This window comes from Phoca vitulina, unplaced genomic scaffold (genome assembly GCF_004348235.1).
Source record: "Phoca vitulina isolate PV1807 unplaced genomic scaffold, GSC_HSeal_1.0 scaffold9, whole genome shotgun sequence".
NCBI lineage: Eukaryota > Metazoa > Chordata > Mammalia > Carnivora > Phocidae > Phoca > Phoca vitulina.
In genome coordinates, this window is record NW_022589712.1 from 49246742 (window position 1) to 49265870 (window position 19129).

Below are 19129 nucleotides of genomic sequence, written 5' to 3' on the forward strand. Positions count from 1 at the left end.
GTAGCCGGTCTCATGGCTTCTCTTTTTCTGGGTGTGGGAAATTGGCTTTGAGAGCATGCAATCTCCATTCACAGACCTTCGATGCTAGTAGGGAAGGCAGACCAAAAGTTGACAAGAGTCATGCTTACTCATACACACGATAAGCGCTATGAAGAAAATAAAATCGGGGGGATAGATTAAGGCAACTGGGTGAGGAGGTGGGCCCCTCTGAGCAGGCTAGTGTGGGAGCTGAGCCCAGAACAACAAGAAGTTGGTCTGTAAAGATAGAGTGCGAGAACATGCTAGGCAGAGAGGATGGCCATCTCATGATCCCAGAGTTAGGGACAAGCTTGGGGTGTTCAAGCAGAAAGATGACCAGGGTAGCTGGGGCTTGGTGAGCTTGGGAGAGCATACAAGGGGCTAAGGTCAAGGGCAGGGACCCAATCATGCAAGGAGGATTTTAAGTGCAAGGGGAGATCTCCGGAGGGTTGTAGCTGCAGCTGGTTTTGTAAATGGTCCACTCATACGAGCCTCCTCTAAAAGCAGGGCTGGCCCCCACCTGGGGACCTGATGGCCGCGGTACTTTTTCCCTTTTCTAGGGAAAAGGAGCAGTAGTAACAACCTGCCCTGTTGTCCTGAAATTCTTTTTTTTTTTTTTAAGATTTTTATTTATTTATTTAACAGAGAGATAGAGCACAAGTAGGCAGAGCGGCAGACAGAGGGAGAGGGAGAAGCAGGCTCTCCGCCAAGCAGGGAGCCTGATGCGGGGCTCGATCCCAGACCCTGGGATCATGGCCTGAGCCGAAGGCAGCCGCTTAACCGACTGAGCCACCCAGGCGTCCCTGTCCTGAAATTCTACCTGGCCATTGGACCCCTTGGAATATATGTGACCTGCCCCAGAATGGCTGTAAGAGCAAAATCTGTGGGGTATATCTTGTCGTGCAGTCCTGTGTCCCCACTCGTGGAGGTGCTCTCCAAGTCCTGGTCTCCTTTATCAGCCAGGGAGCTGAGATAGATCCAGGAACATCCCTTCACCCCCCTCCCCTTCCCTAAGCCCCCAACATCAAGACCAGCCCTAAGCAGTTGCAGGGAGGCATAATGGGCAGGGCCAGGAGACCGCCTGGATTAGAGAGGTGACAGGAAGGACCTGGCTGGTGTCCTGTGTCAAAGCAGACAATAGCTTGAACCCAGGGAACCTGACCATGCTTGAGAGACGGGCTTGGCCACATTTCCAGGGTCACCCAGCCAAGTTGCCTGAGTCAGGCAGTGGAGACCTGAAGGCAGTGAAGATGTACATTATTTGGTTTCTGTCTATACTTGAGGCTATTGTTCCCCTGAAAACATCCAGGGCTGCTGACTGCCAAACCAAGAATAAAATCCCCAGCCATGTTCTCAACCCCCACATTCTGGTTCCAACCTACCTTGTCTGTGACTTGCTTGCTTGCTTGCTAGTTTTATTTTGCTCTACCTTCCTGCATGTATCCTACCTTCACAGCAAGCAAACATTATTATTATTATTATTTAAGATTTTATTTATTTATTTGACAGAGAGAGACACAGAGAGGGAACACAAGCAGGGAGAGTGAGAGAGGGAGAAGCAGACTCCCCGCTGAGTAGGGAGCCAGATGCGGGTCTCGATCCCAGGACCCTGGGATCATGACCTGAGCTGAAGGCAAACGCTTAACGACTGAGCCACCCAGGCGCCCCAGCAAACATTCTTATAGTTCTTCTTCTTCTTCTTCTTCTTATTATTATTATTATTATCAGAAAAAGAATAAAGACCAATACATGTTGTTTTGAAAAACAAGGATCCTTCTCGTTGTAACCAGCTCTGCCTCCTGATCACCCGGCTTCTTGGGCAGAGGTGGCGGAGCATGGATCACGAGGAGGTACTCATGGTTTATTTTGCAGTTTATCCACTCAGTTCTCTCCAGCCCCTCTGTAGGCTAGACCCATCCCTAAGGCGCATCTGCACACTTACGGCTTAGATTTCCCATTTGAGCCCCTTGGGGCCTGGGCAGGTCCCTGAGGGGCTTCCTGTCTCCCCCTGCCTGGTTTCCCTGCCTTCAGTTCTCTTCTTTCTCTGGCCTTCAGTTCTCTTCTTTCACCTGGTCAGGCAGGCCGCCCCTCTTCCCTGGGGACCCTGCTGCTCCTGGGCCTGGCTAGGACCCACTTTCTTGTAGGTTACACGTGCACATAAGTCATCACCAGCCCTGGCTGTGCCCCGGGGCCTGCCCTTTTCTAACTGCCGTGGTCCCAAGTGCATGTAGGCTTTTACAAGAGAAGACCAAGAAAGTTGGGAGGTGTTGCCAGCCGGTTAGCTACTTCCCAGAGGTAGGAGCCAAGTTTCATCATTCATTTACTTCTTCCTAAAGGAATGGTATATGTGTGTGTGAGCGTGTATGAGCATGTGTGTGTGTGTGTGTGTGTGTGTGTGTTGTGTCCCCTTGGGGGAAGGAAAGAAGAGAGTAGCGATTCTGTATCTATCATGGAGATAACTTCTAGCCTTGGATTCTAGAAACTTGGAAAATTATGGTCAGAATGGTGGTGTGAGAGTTTTTCGTGGTTGGATTATCCTAAGTATCTTATTAAAACAGAGGCCTGTGTGGAGCTCTGTGCTTTCCAATTAGAACACCAAACTCATGATTTCACAGATGTTTTTATTTAGGGAAAAATGACTCAATTTAATGAAAACGATCAAGTAAATAATAGTACAGAAATATGGCAAGCATTACAGAGGTGGTAACTGATATCTGAAACCCACAGTATGGAGACAAGAATTGGCAGTGAGCTTCTGCTTTCACACGAAGGCCGTAGAGTCATTCTGCCCTGTTCACTTTGCTGTCTTCACCTACAGGTGGCCACGACCACCCTCGAGCAGCCTACCAGCAAGTGGTCCAGCCAGCTGTGTGCGGGCAGCCTGTCCCTGGAGCCAGCGTGAGGGGCCCGCACCCTGTGCAGAAGGTCGTCCTGAACTACCCCAGCCCCTGGGACCAAGACCAGAGGCCCGCACAAAGAGACTACTCCTCCCCAGGGCTCCCGAGGTATCACTATGACAGGGCCAACTTTCAGACATTTTTTAGTGGGAAAAAGAATGATGCCAATGGGATCGAGATGTATCACAACTCTCTGTTGGTGTGCCACCCAGGCTAGTGACCGAGCCCCGCGGGGGAATAGACTCTTCAAGTCAGGAGGAAATGGCAGCTGGTGGACAAGAATCTCTTAACCAGATACATTAAAGTCACTGGTGACTCGTCAAAATTCTCTTGAAAGAAAGGCTCTTAAGATGCCAAGGGACACCCCCTCCTTTTACTGTCAAGTCACCCGGCCTTTTAGCCCAGAAATAGATTTTTGTTTTTACTGTGACTGACTTCCACCATTAGGAAATTCATGCTTATATCCCTAGTTTCTACACCTGTTTAAACCCATGTCTTACTTTGAAATTTTAAATTAGCTCTCAGTAGCAATTTTAAAAAGCCCATTGTTTTCTTTTCTAATATAAGCAACCACACATATGGAGCGCCATTATTAGGTCTTTCCGATACTTCTTCCAGAAAACCATTTCTGGCTTTGCTTGACCAGACCAGTTGTGTAACCTTCAGTCATGTCTCCCCTCATTGTTCTCCTTTGCCTCTTCTTCACATTTTCCTCTTCTCTTAATTTATGGATCTAAAATACAGAGGAAGAACTCCTAGAAATGGAACTCCTTAATTTAAGACAAAATTGAAGAGTAGATGAAATGTTTGCTCTTGCTCAAGCACAATTTTTATATATCACTCAAAGTAAAATTACATTCTGTTTTGAGAATAGAATGAGATACAAAGGTCCTTTTAAAGCAGATTTTTCAGAAACGCAGAAGTTGGTAATTAGCTCAGAAAGTTCATTAAAAGAAGAAAAGCGCATTCTATTTACGATGGCAGATAAGGCACGTGCCTGCTTCCCCCTTTCCTCAAAAGCCCATACATTCTCAGATTTTCTTTCCTGACAGAGCCCTTATTTTTTGAGAACAAAATTACACAGAGTTTGGGGTACCTGGCTGGCTCCATCGGAGAATCATGCGACTCTTGATTTCAGGGTTGTGACTTCAAGCCCCATGTTGGGTGTAGAGTTTACTTAAATAAATAAACTTGAAAAAATTGCATGGAGTTTAAATAATGAAATCAGGAAAATGTGATTTTACAACCAAATAAGTACTCTTGCATAAGAAATATCTACACGTCCAAGAAAACAAACAAAACTTAAGCGTCTTTATGGAAACATGTCCACTGGCATTGGATAGGGGAGGCAATGGTAATTTTCTAAATAAACACTTATTTCGAAATATTTTCAGATTTACAGAAGAATTGCGAAGTTAGTACAGAGGAATTGCTTTGGTAACATCAATTTAAGCCTGCTATGGTCTCCTTGTATTTATTTTATCATTTTAGGATAATGAAAAATAAGTTCAGGTAATGAAGCTAATCCTCCTCTTAGTGATAAATTTGAAAGCAAACCTTGACACAGAAACTTTACTCTGTCATTAATAGCCATGATACTGTTTTTACATGGAAGTTTTTTGACATTACCAAAGCTTTAACATTTTTTTTTTAATCAAATGAGCAATTGTCGTCTATAACAACCAAGCAACTTTTGGTATAAAGGAATTTAATGCAAAAAGGATATGGAACTGGGTCCCCATTAGATGAGGGCATATTTTATAGGGATTTTTCTTCTATATATTAGTAAAAATCTAAAACAAAAATAATTTCCTCAAACATTCACACTTCAGAAATATAGTACACTTGAGATTCTGTGTAATTTTATTTTAAATCCCGTTGCATAAGACTTTCAAAATTTTTCTTACTCTTTTGGGTAAAAATATAAGCATATGCAATAATCTATAAAAAACTGGGCAGATACACATCAATTTGGAAATCAAAACAGTTTTTAAAATTTAGAATATAAAACAATCTCAAACCTACAACAAATAACAAATATCCATGTTCCCACTCCCTAGATTTTTAAAATGTTAACATATTGCCACACGTCCTTCAGAGTTTTTTTTAAGAAATAAAACATTACAGACGCAGTGTTAGCCCCCCTATCAGTCAGGATTCAGTGATAGAAACCAGAAACAATTCTAGTTATTTTCAGCAGAAGGGATTTGACATAGGGGAGTGGGCGCTTACAGAATTGTTGGAGGCTGGAGGAGCAAGCTTTAGGCCAGGCTTCCAGGAAAGATCCCAGAGCAGCACCTCAGAGTGGGACGCCGAAGAAGCTGCTTCCTCCATCACAGGGAGAGAGGCAGAAGATCAGAAAGCCGCCAGAGAACTCTCCATTCGAGGCCATGCTGCCATAGTACAATCCAGAATCAGAAGCCACCACCACTGCAACGATTGGATCCATTCTGCGCCTGCTAGATCTGCACTGGCCCAAAATGGACGCCTCCGCCCTCACCTTGACTCGGGAGGCTGGTAAGGGGACACTGGGATGCCTCCTGAGGAACTCAGCACCTCACGGCAGCGCTTCTCAACAGAAACCGCAGAAGTGGCCGAAGCATGGCTTCCATTTCTTTCGGCTTTCCAAATCTCCCACGAGTGCGTCTGGCGGTTCTCAGCACGACGTTCATGGGAATACCGGCGACCAAAAACATAAGAAAGCTGCCATAGAACAATGTGGTAGAAACTTCTCTAAAGGGTCTTCAAAATCAGATTTTCATCCATATAGTAGCAACAACATAAATACTTTAAACCTGCAAGGCCTTTTCTACCTTTTGATACGTAATTAAATGTTATCTATCATGAGTTAAAAGTCCTGCCTTTTTATCTGAATGCCTATAACACCAACCTTGTATATCACCCATTATACTACTTTCTTTTATTGGTGACCATGTCTGCCTTGTGCATACCACTTATCTTCCCAATTAGACAGTCCTTGAATGGAGAAATCGAATCAAGCTCCCTCTTTCGACCCCTAACACGGGTCCTTACATGTGGCAGCCAGCCGAATTACTTATTGACTCAAATTCAATGAAACAACCCTCGTCCTTCTGGCTCAGAAAAGAAACAGAGACAGAGGAGAGAGCTAGCTCACTGGTATCTCAAAGGCTTTCTGTCCCTCCAGGTTTGCCTTTGTACAAAACGAAAATTTACTATAAATGTATTCTTTTCCAGAGACCAACTATATAACCAGCCACCTCATCGAGCTGGAGTTCCTGAGGAGTCCTTGGAGTGTCCTGCAGAGCTGAGAGCCCTAGGCCCTCAGGCTCCATCCCCAGCTGCTGTCCCTAGACCCCTTAGTAACCTTCCAGCCAGAGGGACTCTGAAAACAAGCAATTTGCCAGAAGAATTACGTAAGTTGTTTGCAATGTTGTTTTTCCTTCTTTTTGTCAGGTCTTATACTTTCAGAGTACTTGATGATTATTCACCCATAATCTTGGGTTTTTCTCATATACACAGTGAAATAAATTTTACTTCTTTACTCTTCACCAAAAAAAGTAACCAGCATTTTGTATGAGTGTTTTTAGTGATTCTGACACTGGCAGCAATCCTCACAAAATGCTTACCACAGGGTTTTCTCCAACATACGCTCCAGTGACAAGCCCAATGCCTCTCTCTTCTAAATGATGCTCGTGAGGGGACTCGTCCCTGGGTAAACTGACTGGATGTCCATGTGGTATTGGCCAGGGACCTAGCGTTTCGCCATAAATTAGCCGCAGCCATCAAGAACGAGGTCATTTCCTGTAGGAGTGAGCAATCTTGTTTGGAAAAAGTGGTCTCACATTCTCCATACTGCTTTACAACCAAATGCAAACTAAGCCTTTTATTTAAAGAAACATTCAACTAAGTGTCAGGTGATGATTCTTTTTCCATATTTTGCAGCCAGAACCAGAAATGTTGAAATATCACCAAAACGGTCTCATGTTAAGGTCAGTCAGGACAGTAAGTTCCAGAAATCTTCCAGAAATCTTACAAAAGCAGCCACTACTTGTGAAATTCTTATATTCTGTTGTGCTTGCTAGAGAAGCTCAGGTAATTCTAAGAAGCCCTTTACAAATCTGGGTGCCTCTTTGAACCAAACATGAAAATCAAGCCTTTTGCATTTGCTGACTCCCATCCAGGGAATCCCTGCTCGCTAGTCATTTAGGACTCCAGAAGATTTCTATGGTAAAGATCCACTGTTGTTTATCGTTCAAAAATTTTTTTTAATCTTCTTAAAATCTTACACATTTTAGTCCTGAGTATTTCTGGAGAATGGATGCTGCCTTGCATAGGATAGAACCCTGATGTCAGTCTATAGATCATATTTATCTTACTATAGTCTATAAAGGAGTCCTAAAATTCTTACACAGGAGTTGGTTGAATAGTAGGTGTTAAGGATACATTGAGTGCTATCAATATGCCTGGCTGTTTAAATGAGTCAATATGACCATTGTACACATTTCTATTTGAGATATCTGTTTCAAAAAAAACCAGAGCCCAAACATAGATGGATACACACACACTTATATTTTCTCTCTAGCCTTCCTTTCTTCTCCACTCTCTGCCCCAGGGACTTCCTGAGATTGAGCCTGTCCATTCCAGACTAAAAGCCAACACACAGAGATTATTCATCTGTCACATTAACATGCTAGCCAAATAATTTCCCACAAGAGTTTAGCCTGAGAAAACATCGGTTTGCGTCCTGACTGGGTCGGGCTCATGGGCACAATGCCTTCGGTGGCTCCAGGCTGACCTAGGGAGGAGGCAGGGAGTCAGTGATGCTGGATGCCCAGAGGTGGCATCTGTCCTTCAAGCCGCGGACGTTCCTGTAACATTTCTGCTTTCATGTACCCCAACTGCCTGACCTTTCTCCCACCAGTGAGTGGAGAAAGGGCAGGAGGGGGTAAGGAGCCACTTCCTCCCTCTCCCCTAATTGCTCTTGTCAAGCAAGAGTTCAGGGCAGCAGAGAGCATCGTGAGATCAAAAGAGGACACTGCTGGGTGGCCCCTTAGCAAGGTTCGGCTTCTTGACCTGCTGCGAGAGTATTCCTTAGGCACAGTGCCAAGTGTCTCTAAGAAACCAGGAGGTGGCCTGATCTCAAGGACCTGCAGGTTCTGGGTGATGGATTTTGTTAATGCCTCACGTGGTTTTTCAGCAGACCTCCTTGGTTTGTCTCAGGCTGCCAGCATTCTTCTTTCCCTGCACACTGGGCAGTCTGCACCCCCCTTAGACAGACCCCCTGCCTCTTGGCCTCTTGGGGTCTGCGCGTCTATGTCCTGAGGACAGCAATTCTCCCAGCTGCTGCCGGCATAAGCCCTCAGACCACCCCCATCCCAAAGTTTCACTTTATTATTCTAGAAAGACAAAAGACATCGCATACAATTTACAAGTGTTCGGAATAGAATAATCTGACTAGTTTCTAATAAATGTGAAAAATCTCTCTTAGGGAAAGTCTTTATCACCTATTCTATGGACACAGCCATGGAGGTGGTGAAATTCGTGAACTTCTTGTTGGTAAATGGCTTCCAAACTGCAGTAAGTATTTTATCCCGAGAGAAGGCTAAACAATTAAAGTGAGTACAGTGAGAAGAAAAACAAAGGGAGAAAATATATATAAATAACTGTTGAGGTTTCAAACTATATTATTTGAGTTACGGGATTATGAACTAAATGCTTATGGATGGAGGTAATTATTTTCCAGGTTTTAAGCTATCCAGAGTCTCCAGCACTTATTTCTTGCATGCTTTTTGAGCGATTCTGAGTACCTCCGAACAGCCAGACGGTGTGCGTTAACGCTGACCGCAAATGCAGCTTGGCCCCTGGCCTGAAGCAAATCCTGGGCCCTTGCTGCCCTTTGGACCTTTGCCCTTTCTCACCAAGCACGCCTGCTTTGGCTGCGATTCCTGTGCTGCAGGAGGCTGCGGGCTTCCCCAGGCCACCTGCTTATTGTACCAGGTCCTTCTGCGGGGCCCTGGGCGGTGAGGCCTGAAGTACAAGGCCCACTGTGCCCAGCTGCCTTCCACACCTTGATGGGGCCATGGCCCTCCGGACAAGGACTCCACGGCCAGGTTCTCAGCTGGTCTAGTCTAGTTCTAGGGGAGGTAGACAACCCAGCCCTGCAGTGCACTGTGATCTTGGCTCAAGGAATCTCAGGAAGCACACACTCCCCAAGTTTCCCTGCAGGGCCTTCCAACAGCACAGCTTAAAGTCATGTACGTTCTTCTGTAGGATAAATAAAATACCACCGGAGGCCACTCCAAGGGCTGGCTTTCCTAAAACACTGAGATCACATCTTTTCCTTCCCAGAGGCCCCCTTGGGGCATTTAGTGACAGTGAATTCTAGAGAGTGGTGAAAAATTAAGGAAAACAACCATGAATAGCAATGTTGAAGGATAAAAAAGAAATACTTAGTAATGAAATGTCTATTTTAATGATTGCTTGGCATTATTTAACAGTTTTTATTGAATTTTTTCTTTAGTCTATACTTTTTTTAATGGGAGTGTCTGCAAGTTTAAAATGCATACAATTTATACATTCCAACTTGACTGCATAGGAACCAACATTTCAATTTCTCATTTCTGAAATAAAGCACTGTGGCAACCATGACATAAAATCAAATTGCAGGTCATAAGGCCAACATTTCAGAAAAGATCCTACTTTTGGTCATTTCCAAATAAGCATACTGATTGCCCCTGGAAAAGAGGATAGGTTTTTATGACCTTACCAATCAGGGGCTACTTAGACAGAACTTAAGTCTGTCCTTGATCCTGATCACTATGAAGCCTTGTAGTAGAATCACAGAGCCCCACCCTGGACAGCTAAGTTACTATATTGATACATCAAGAGCCCCTTAGTGGAAAAAAAAAAAAAAAAAAAAACCACTTAATGGGTAATCTAAGGGAAGTTTAATGAAAGGACTATTTTCAAAGCTCTAGGTAAATTTTAAGAAATCCACAGGGAACAGAGCACTATCCTGGGACTAGCAAAAGCGGGGAGTTGCTACCACCCCTAGGTCTAAAGAGACAAGGGAACAGTGGTTACGACAACCTGAAGACGGAGGCTGTATTGGTTTGCTAGGGCTGCTATAAAGACAATAGATATGTATTTCCTCATAGTTCTGGAGGCTGGACGTGTCCAAGATTAAGGTGTCGGCAGGACTGGTTTCATTCTGGGCCTCTTCCTCGGCTTGTAGATGGCCACTTTCTTCCTATGTCTTCATGGGGTCTTTGCTCCGTGTGTCTTAATCTCCTTTTCTAAGGACACCAGCCATGTTGCATCAGGGCCCACCCAGAGGACCCCATTTCACCTTAATTAAATCTTTAAAGGCTGTATCTCCAAATACAGTCACACTGAGACACTGGGGGGTTAAGACTTGATATAATGAATTTGGCGGTGGCAGGGGGAGGACACAATTTGGCCTGTAACAGTGGCTGTGTGGAGAAGTTGGCCTGACAGAAGCTGTGGACTTTGGCGGAGATCTGGAAAGACAATCCAACACATTCTGCCTCCCAGAAAGCCCACCTCAGTGGCAAGAAATAATTTAGGTGCTGGGTTAACAATTAAAATAACCATTTATTGAGTACTTAACTTCAAGCCTGGCATTATGATATTGCCATGTCCAATTGTTTTAATCCTCACAACCATCCTGGGAAGTAGGTTTGTTAACCACATATTACAAATAAAGATAATAAGACTTAGAGAGTTTCAGTGATGTTTTAAAAGTTAGACAAGTGGGAAGCACAGAAGCCAAGAGTAGACCAAGAGGAGAGCCCAGCTGTCTGTTTCTTCTCAACCCCGACGTTATATTGCTTCTGTCTCATATAATAGAAGGGGGTTACCGATCCAGTCACAGAATGCCACACAAGCTTTCTCAAGATTACCTCATGTGGTCATTGGCGATCCGACATTTTAAAGCAGGAATCATCCAAGCCAAAAGGAAACCCATTCCATTTTTGATGTTCCATCAGTAAAGAAACATATTCTGAACTTGCCTGATGAACTGTACGTGTCTGACAGTTTGGTGTACTCGAGGCACTTTCTCGTTCCACAGGAAGAGTAGAGTCACGATGAAGAGATAAGGCAGACATACACGAGACATTTAGCAAATGAAAGGATGTTATAATAATGTGTTAACTGTCCAGGACCACTGGTCACAATGGGGCAGAGGTGGGTGAGGTGAGCACGAGGAAGTCAACGTGTGGGGAGGATTCACAGAGCAGGGAGGCTTGTGCTATGCTTTCGGGGTGCCCGGGAGTAAAGTAGACAGGACACGTGAGGAAAAGAGGTAGATGGCCCGGAGAGCTTGCTGAATGGCTAGGACTCGATCAGTCTTAAATGGCGGACTGACATTTAGGACAGCTGATCTGAGAGCAGTGTGGCTGAATCAAATACCCCTCCTCGAGGACACTGTCCCCGAGTCAGCCATTCTAGTATAGCATCCGTCTTCTAAGCAAGAGCACCTTGTACACCCGCATATTACTCTCTGGCTGCCCGACAAGCCGGAGCCCCAGAAAGGCCGCCTTATTTGGTCTTCTGAAAAATAGAAAATAACTGGTTTTTCTCCCCTTCAAATATTCCTTTGAAGACTTGATATTTAATATCAGTCTTTTCAAGGCCCAAGAGTTCTGCTTCTTGACTTTCATCATAAACCTTTTCCCACCATCTCAGTAATTGTTTTTGTAACTGTTGCTTGGATTTGCTCCAAGTTTCATACAATCCTTTTTAAATGTATAGATCGAAACTGGACGTAATACCATAATAATGACCTGGCTAATGCAAGGAAAGTGCCAGAATTGTATCTCAGTACTTGCACCCCACACATTCATTAAAATGTTCCAGGATGATATCATGTTAGCCTTTCAAATTACATATATATATATATATATATATATCTGGCTTATATCCAACTTGGTCTACTAAGTCTCTCGGATTTTTAAAACATAATTATTGTGTAGCCAAAGATACATTTTGATGTGTACCACTATATCCTAATAATGGATATTAAATACTTAAATGCCTATTAATGTTAAAATAGGGAACACTTTAAGAAACTGTATTTTGTTTTTTTTAGACTTACATGTTCCTCCCTGCAAAATCATTTGTAATTTTTCCAATCTTAAATGCATGTAGTCTCTTGTATTTTCTCTTGCTCTGCATCTAGAGAGAGCTCCTCATTAAGAGCCACCTCCCACATCTTTTTCTCGTAGATTGACATATTTGAGGATAGAATCCGAGGCATTGATATCATTAAGTGGATGGAACGCTACCTTAGAGATGTAAGTACATTCCCAAATTCTGAGCTCGTTTTCTGGTGAAAAAGACAATTCGCCTGTGGAGTTATTTTATGAAAGAAGCACTGGCAAACCCACCAAGTCCAAAGCTGAGAAAGTCCCAACAAAGCCTCCCTTGTTGGCAGCCGTGCAGAGACCTGCAAAGGAAGGATGGGGTCACCCTCGTGGACATGCACAGGCAGGAAATAACGGTCAAACCAGACACAGGTGGTTGATAACAATCAGAGCAAACAATTTTTTTGACCAGAATGGGAAAAGAGGAAATGAAGGCAGGGAGTAGGGTGGGAGCGACAGAATTCAATTTAATCCGAGGCCACCCCAAGTGTTTTGCAGGATCGGGCTCCTAGAGCTTTCCCGGGAGGCTGCCCGTGCCGCGCACCCCCACCCCCCCACCCATCCAGGCGCCCACTCGCAGCCCTGTGATTTGTTTTCCACTGACAGAATCTCTACTGACCACTGGGACACTTTGTGCTTTAACAAGATAGAAATTGATTGCTGCCAGGGTGTTTCCGTGTGGGCTGCTTCAGCTGCTGCTTTTGGAGCGAGCGGTGGGGGACAGAGTCTCAGCAGGCTGGGGCTTTGTGGCTTCTCCTTTTGTCTGCAGCCTGATGTTTGCTTTGTGCGGAAGGGGCCGCTCCTCGTGGCTGTGCGGCGGGTCCGCGCGCCCGAGCAGGGCAGTCAGGGGCGCAGGCACGACAGCTTCCATCCAGCGGCCGGAGGGAGGGGGCTTTCCGTCCGCGCCGCTGCACAGCCTCCGGGCCGCGACGCCGCACCGCTTCGTGATTCAGGCGTCGGGCGGACGGTTGTCCCTGGAGGCTGTGCAAGATGGTGGGCAGCACCGCCTGCCTTTAGGAGCGCTCGTCGCAGAGCCGTTTGCTCTGCGTTGGAAGGGAGCCGGGAGGAAGACGGAGGGGAGAAGGGGAGACAGGAGTCTGCCCGAGGCGGGGGGCAGGGCCTTTCCCTCTCCACGGAGAGCGGGCCGGCCCTCCAGCCGGCAGTCTGGCAGAACGTTTACAGTCCTGCTGGCCCGTTTCCAGCCTGCCTTCACCAAAAGGACCGCACTCTACACTGCCATAAACATGCTTTCTCTCTCATTAACAGAAGACAGTGATGATAATTGTAGCAATCAGCCCCAAATACAAACAGGACGTGGAAGGTGCTGAGTCGCATCTGGACGAGGATGAGCATGGCTTACATACTAAGTACATTCATCGAATGGTGAGTGGTGAGGAGAGCGCAGCACAGAGGGGCGCTTTCTTCGGTGAAGGCCCGTCCTCCGCTAGAGACCACCCGAAGGTGGCACGGTGAGGGGTGAAGAACCCCAGGCAGGAGTGGGGGATGTTGGTTCTGGCCCCGGCAACCTTCGGGACTGTGGGCAAGTGACCCCATCTCTGGGACTCAGTTCCTGTCAGTAGCAAGGGGAGATTCATCTGTGAACTCTAACTCCCAGGGCTCTGGAAAACAGTGCTCTGCTGGCTTGGTTGTTCACCAACAAATGGGCAGTCCCAAGAGCGGCCGGGGACAGGGCTGTGAGGAGAGCGGGCTCCTGCATCTGTGTCCTATTCTGTCCCCTGACTTAGACGCAGAGTATCAGAGCGGAAAGGACGCATGCCATTGTGTCACATGGACTTGGTTCAAATTCTGCTTCCTCCCGTATAGTTGGGTGACCGTGGGCCAACTGCCTAAACCTCTCTGTGCCTCCGTGTCCCTCATCATACGATGGGTCACTGATACTTACGGTGTTGTTGTGAAGATTCAATGAAATAATGTCTGTGAAGTGTATGGCACATCTCGATGCTCAGATCAAGGGAAGGGATTGTTCTGAGCTCATGATAGATGAGCAACAGTCCACCGCCACACCTGAACCATGGGGCCTGGCCAAACTAAAGCCAGTGGGAGAAATTTATAGGAAGATAGGCTTGCTTGGCATCTGATAGAACATTCTGACCGAAAATATCACCCAGCTTTGGAATTGGCTGTTTTGTGAGCTAGTGATCTCCCTGCTTTCCAGGATGACAGAGATGCTGTGGAGACAGTTCCGCTTCACTAGGACGCTGGACTAGACTTGCAACTTTCAAAATGTTCTATGGAGTCCCTACTGGATGCCCATAGGTGCTGGGGGTCAGGGCGGCTCTGGGCCTCCCACCCCACCTCAGCCAGAGCTGGTTTGCCTTTCTCAGGCTTATTTGTTTACCAAGGATTCTGAGATTTCAAAAAGGCTTGACATCCACTGGACTAGAACTTGTAAGCTCCATTCCAACTGAAACATTCCATAGGCACCTGGAATGGGCAGAAAGGATCACAGACTAAGACGGGAGTATGGGGCAGGATGCTGAAGTGGCCCGGACAGAATAAGTAAGCGGCACAAGGCAGGACCCAGGCAGGCCTGAGATGGGCAGCTTTACCTCAGGGGAAGCTGACTGAAGTCCGGGTCTGTCCTGTGGATCAGGAGCACAGGAAAAAGGCAGAGTGGGTGGGTGGGTGAGGCTTCCCCATCTGTCTCCTCTTCTAGCAAGTGCCAACCACTTATTTGAGATTAGAACCAACCCAGAGTAAAGGCCAAGGCAGGGTGGTGAGGTCAGAGAGTAAGGCCAAGGAATAAGGAGCTAAGCATTCGCCATTCCGTCCTCTCCCAGTCTGACAGCCCATGGGCAGGGCCCTGCAAAGGGTCACAGCTGGCTGCTGCAGGTCTGCATGGCCCCAAAGCACTCCATGTCCTGTCTGCATCTCTAGGAGGCTGTCGGTCCAGGGAGCTGACAGCTGGTGTGTGGGATGGGCTCCCGGTCCCTGCCAGTTCCTAAGGAGACCTGTCAAGCTCTGCTGGTGTGCGGCAATGCCAGGCAGTAGAACACAGCCCAACCCCAGAGCCTGTCTGATGGTGCCCCGCCAGGAGCCAGATTGCCTCCAAACTCAGTTTTCTGGGGACAACGATGTCTTGGGCCCTTCCTTATCACTGGAGGGGTTGAGGAGGCCAGATAAGAAGACCTCTAGGCCCCCTCCAGGCAGCAGAAGCCTCTAGAACAGAGGGAATGAAGAGGTTGCCACGAGTAATGGCATCATAGGGCCAATGACCTCACAAAAAGCCCAGATCTGGAAATAGGAGAGAAAGCATGCACTGCGGCTGTCTGGCTGCCAGCCGGCTGGGCGGCCTAGTGGACAAGCAAAACTTTACGGATTCAGTGTCCTGGTTGGAAGTCAGAGACTAAATCCAGTTCTTCCCTTGTAACTTATAAACGCTGTGCCCTTCCTTTCACATGTTTTTCCTGGTGATTGGTGTTTTCACGTTGCACAGTACACAGATCATTTTAAACTACGCTTTTGGTCCTCTAAATTTTAAAAGACAGTGGTTCTGAGAACAAAAAACCTTGTGGAGCATTCGTGTGTGCGAGTGTGTGTGTGTGTGTGTGTGTGTGTTTATGAGGGGGTTTCTATGGTGACTTCAATAACCAGCTGTCACCACTGCCACTTTCTTCTCTGTCCTGTTTTTATTCCCCTGCACAATGAAGACTTCTCAGTGATAAAAAAAATCAATCAGAAGATGAAATACTTGGGAACACATAATTCCTCATCTCCTTGTCATCAGATGACTGAGAGCTTTGTGCTGGTCACAGCACTGGGAAGACTCCAGCTCCCCTCACCTTGAAAATTCTGGGTTTGATAGAGTTCTTGGCAGCTAAGTCTTTGGGGGCCACTGTGGTGTCAGAACAAGCTGGAACTGTGTGGGGAACCTACAGTGTGGCGGGCAGAGCACCTCACAGTTGACCCCCAGTCTCATCTCCCACTCCCTCCCTAGCCCATCCTGTGCTCCATCCACAAAGCATTGCTAGCTGGTCCCAACCCCACCAACGTTCTTTCACACCTCCAGACATTTGCTCATGCTGTTTCCTCTACTGAGAATGTCCTTCCCTTCATCCCTTACTTCCTCTGCCTGACCAACTTCTTCTTGTCTTTCAGTATCTAAGTGACACCTCCCTTGTAACTGCCGTTCAAATCACTGATGTAGAATGGATGGCCCCCATTTTGGGCTTCCACAGCAATTTTATACTTTTCACAGTGCCCTGTGGTTGGCAGTTTACCCTTCTTCCTGCTCACCAATCTGCTGGCTTTGGAAGGATAGGAATCGTGTCAGCAGTGTTCTGGTAACCTGGTTCTCAAAACAAAACAAAACAAAACAAAACAAAACAAACCTGATTTGTAGCATTTCCCCATTTCCATGGTATAAATACTCTCATCATGGCCAATTTCAAGCTACCAGTGTAAAATCACTGAACACAGAATTAGGAAGGGAGGCATACAACTGGCTTTCGTGAGCCAATACAAGCCAGCTCAGCACACCCTGGAAGGTATCCTAATCCCTGAAACCCGAAGTCTAGCACAGAGTGTGACTTTTAATAGGCCTTCAATAAATGATTAATGAGTGAGTGAATGGCATGCATGTGTAATGGGGAAAACTTAAAAGTCTCGGTGTGTGGCACTCAAGGAAATCAGAATAAAAATGCTGTCGGGACTTGCATGGTCCTGGGTGCCATTAACTCCTCCTCCTCATTCCTGAAATCAAACCTTCAAATTCTTTCTGTTCCAGATGCAGATTGAGTTCATAAAACAAGGAAGCATGAATTTCAGATTCATCCCTGTGCTCTTCCCGAATGCTAAGAAGGTAAACAAAGAAATAAGCAAGCAAAAAACCTTACAATTCAAGCTTTGGTGTGCTTGCTATCTGGGATTTTAAGTGGAAAAGCTTGTGAACTCTTTTATCGGTCCTTAGAGATAACACTGTTAACCAGAAAGACCCACAGGTTGTAGCACGCAGCTCAGCAGCATGAATCAGGAAGGTTTTAAGGTGTTATCTGATGGACCATCGCTGTCCTAATTGTTCAAACAGCCATTACACACAAAGAAGTAGTTTGCATTTTAACTCATGAGAGAGAAAAAAACTGTTCATCTGATACTTCTTATCTCTCATACATAAAAGTCAAGATATGTACCTTTTTTTGCTGACTGTCCACAGACGTATTTTGGTGCACAGAGTTCAGCTCTCAAATCTGTAGATGACAGGAATTAAATCTACACAGTGACCAAAGTGAGCTTTGCTCTGGTTCATAGGAGGGTTTTTACACCAAAAGAACATGCCAGCAGGTTTGGGGCATGGGGACAAAAACCATCTGAAGCCATGTTCCAGGCTTGGCAAGGGGAAGGCAGAGGTGTAATGAATGTCTTGAGACTTAGACCACAGCACCCTGAGCTTAGGCCCAGCTGCACCCGGGAGGATCCCTAAATGTCAGGACTGCGCTGAGACTTGTATGTGGCAGGAGGCAGAGATGAGCTGAGACGATCTAGGGTTCCGAAGCTCACCCCGCTCCGTGCAATAGCGTGCATTTCCACCCCTTGCCCCAGGCTCTCATTGCTCCCACTGCAGGATCTCCTTACTGGCCTTCCCGTCTACTTTGACCCTGTACTAACCACCCTGTACTCTGCCATCAAAGAGGAACATCCAAAGTGTAGATCTGATCTGTCTCTCCAGCTTAGAAACTGTGTGGTGGATTCCGACTGACTGCAGGATCGCATCCACCTTTCTTAGCGTGGCAGATGAGGCCCCTTAGAAGAGGGCTGAGCCCACTTGCTCAGGCTTCTCTCCCCACCATGTGCACAGTGACTCTGCTCTGGCCATACCAGACTATCTCAGCATGCCCCCACACCTGCCATGTTCTTTCATGTTTCTGTGCCTCCCACGTTGCCCCTGCTTGCAGTGCCCTTCCCTCACCTGTCTGTGTAGCCAACTCTTGCTTAGCCTTCTAGCACCCAATCTCTCTAGATTCCGCTGCCCTCTCATCCCCCTTGCCAATGTACTAAATTGTTCCTCTTTTGAGCGCTCTTAGCTCTAGTGCCTTGAGTCAATGGGATGTGGTTGGGAGGGGATGGGCTGCGGGAACATGGTGATGGAAAAGGAGACCGACTTTTAGCTGGTTTTATTGTTGTTTTAAAACTTCTTCAGACAACCCCCTTGCTGCCTGTGCTCAGGGCAGACTGCTCCCATCTCCTGCCCCTTTGGTACACCATTGCCTAGAAAATAGTTTCTTTACATTTTCATTTACATTCCATTGTTAGGCCGGGAACTCCTCAAGGCAGTAACTGTGTCTTTTGGATCTGGGTGTCATCCACACCCAGCATGATGCGTGACATGTAGCAGGTGCTGCTTCTAAGCTTATTCTGCAGGCTCCAAAGGGATCCCATCCACTCAGAGAAAGACCTACAAGGCCCTATCTGACTCAGGCCCCTCTACTTCCAGACCTCCTCCCCTACTCTATCTCACTCACTCTTCTCTGGCCACACTGGCCTGTTGCTCCTTGAACAGGCCAGGCATGCCCCCACCACAGGGCCTTTGCACTGGCTGGACCCAGACATCCACAAAGCAGGGCCCCCTCCGCTCTTTTAGGTCTTTGCTCATTTTCTCAGTGAGACCTTTCCTAAACACTCCACTTAAAGCTGCAAACCTTTCAGCCCTGCCCAGTACTCCCTCTCCCCTTTCTCTGTCTTATTTTTCTCCACAGTATGTATCACCATCGAACACACTATGTATTTTACTTATTCGTGTCTATCTCCCCAACCGAATGTCCACCCCGTGAGGGCAGTCTGAATCCGCACCCTCACGATCCCCGGCTTACAGTTTCTGCTTTTTGCCTGATCACAGACCTGGTGGGCTCCTTCTCCTGCAGGCCAGATCTGTATGGCTGGAATGAAAGGATAATGAATTAGATTAAGCCCATAGCCTTGGCATACTTCTTCTGAAGCCACAAAGGAATTCCCATCACTCTGCGTGACCTCTGTCCTACCCCTTTTATGTGAAGGTGGTGAAAAGCACGTTGAAATGCAAAGGGCAGGTAGCCTGGGAGGCTGACAGAA

At 46.6% G+C, this 19129-nt stretch overlaps 2 protein-coding genes across 4 annotated transcripts in view; one reads left to right on the plus strand and one right to left on the minus strand.

Annotated features, from left to right (window-relative positions):
• TRAF3IP2 (TRAF3 interacting protein 2) overlaps nucleotides 1-19129 on the plus strand; it is a 41513-nt gene that overhangs the window by 20563 nt on the left and 1821 nt on the right. The window contains exons 3-8 of one of the 3 annotated variants that reach the window (XM_032408056.1): nucleotides 2837-3023; nucleotides 6132-6310; nucleotides 8386-8474; nucleotides 12146-12214; nucleotides 13331-13447; nucleotides 16812-16886. In XM_032408056.1, the coding sequence (XP_032263947.1) occupies nucleotides 2837-3023; nucleotides 6132-6310; nucleotides 8386-8474; nucleotides 12146-12214; nucleotides 13331-13447; nucleotides 16812-16886 (716 nt within the window). Of the gene's footprint in view, nucleotides 1-2836; nucleotides 3024-6131; nucleotides 6311-8385; nucleotides 8475-12145; nucleotides 12215-12633; nucleotides 13058-13330; nucleotides 13448-16811; nucleotides 16887-19129 lie in introns of those variants that run through there. The other 2 variants (XM_032408057.1, XM_032408058.1) reach the window with 2 other exon arrangements.
• Nucleotides 13550-19129, minus strand: part of LOC116634575 — a 79662-nt gene continuing 74082 nt past the window's right edge. Inside the window, exons 2-4 of the mRNA XM_032408059.1 lie at nucleotides 18920-18957; nucleotides 17215-17271; nucleotides 13550-14509 (exon numbers count right to left, since the gene is read on the minus strand). Coding sequence (XP_032263950.1) covers nucleotides 14412-14509; nucleotides 17215-17271; nucleotides 18920-18957 — 193 coding nt within the window. The 3' untranslated portion in view covers nucleotides 13550-14411. The remainder of the gene's footprint in view (nucleotides 14510-17214; nucleotides 17272-18919; nucleotides 18958-19129) is intronic.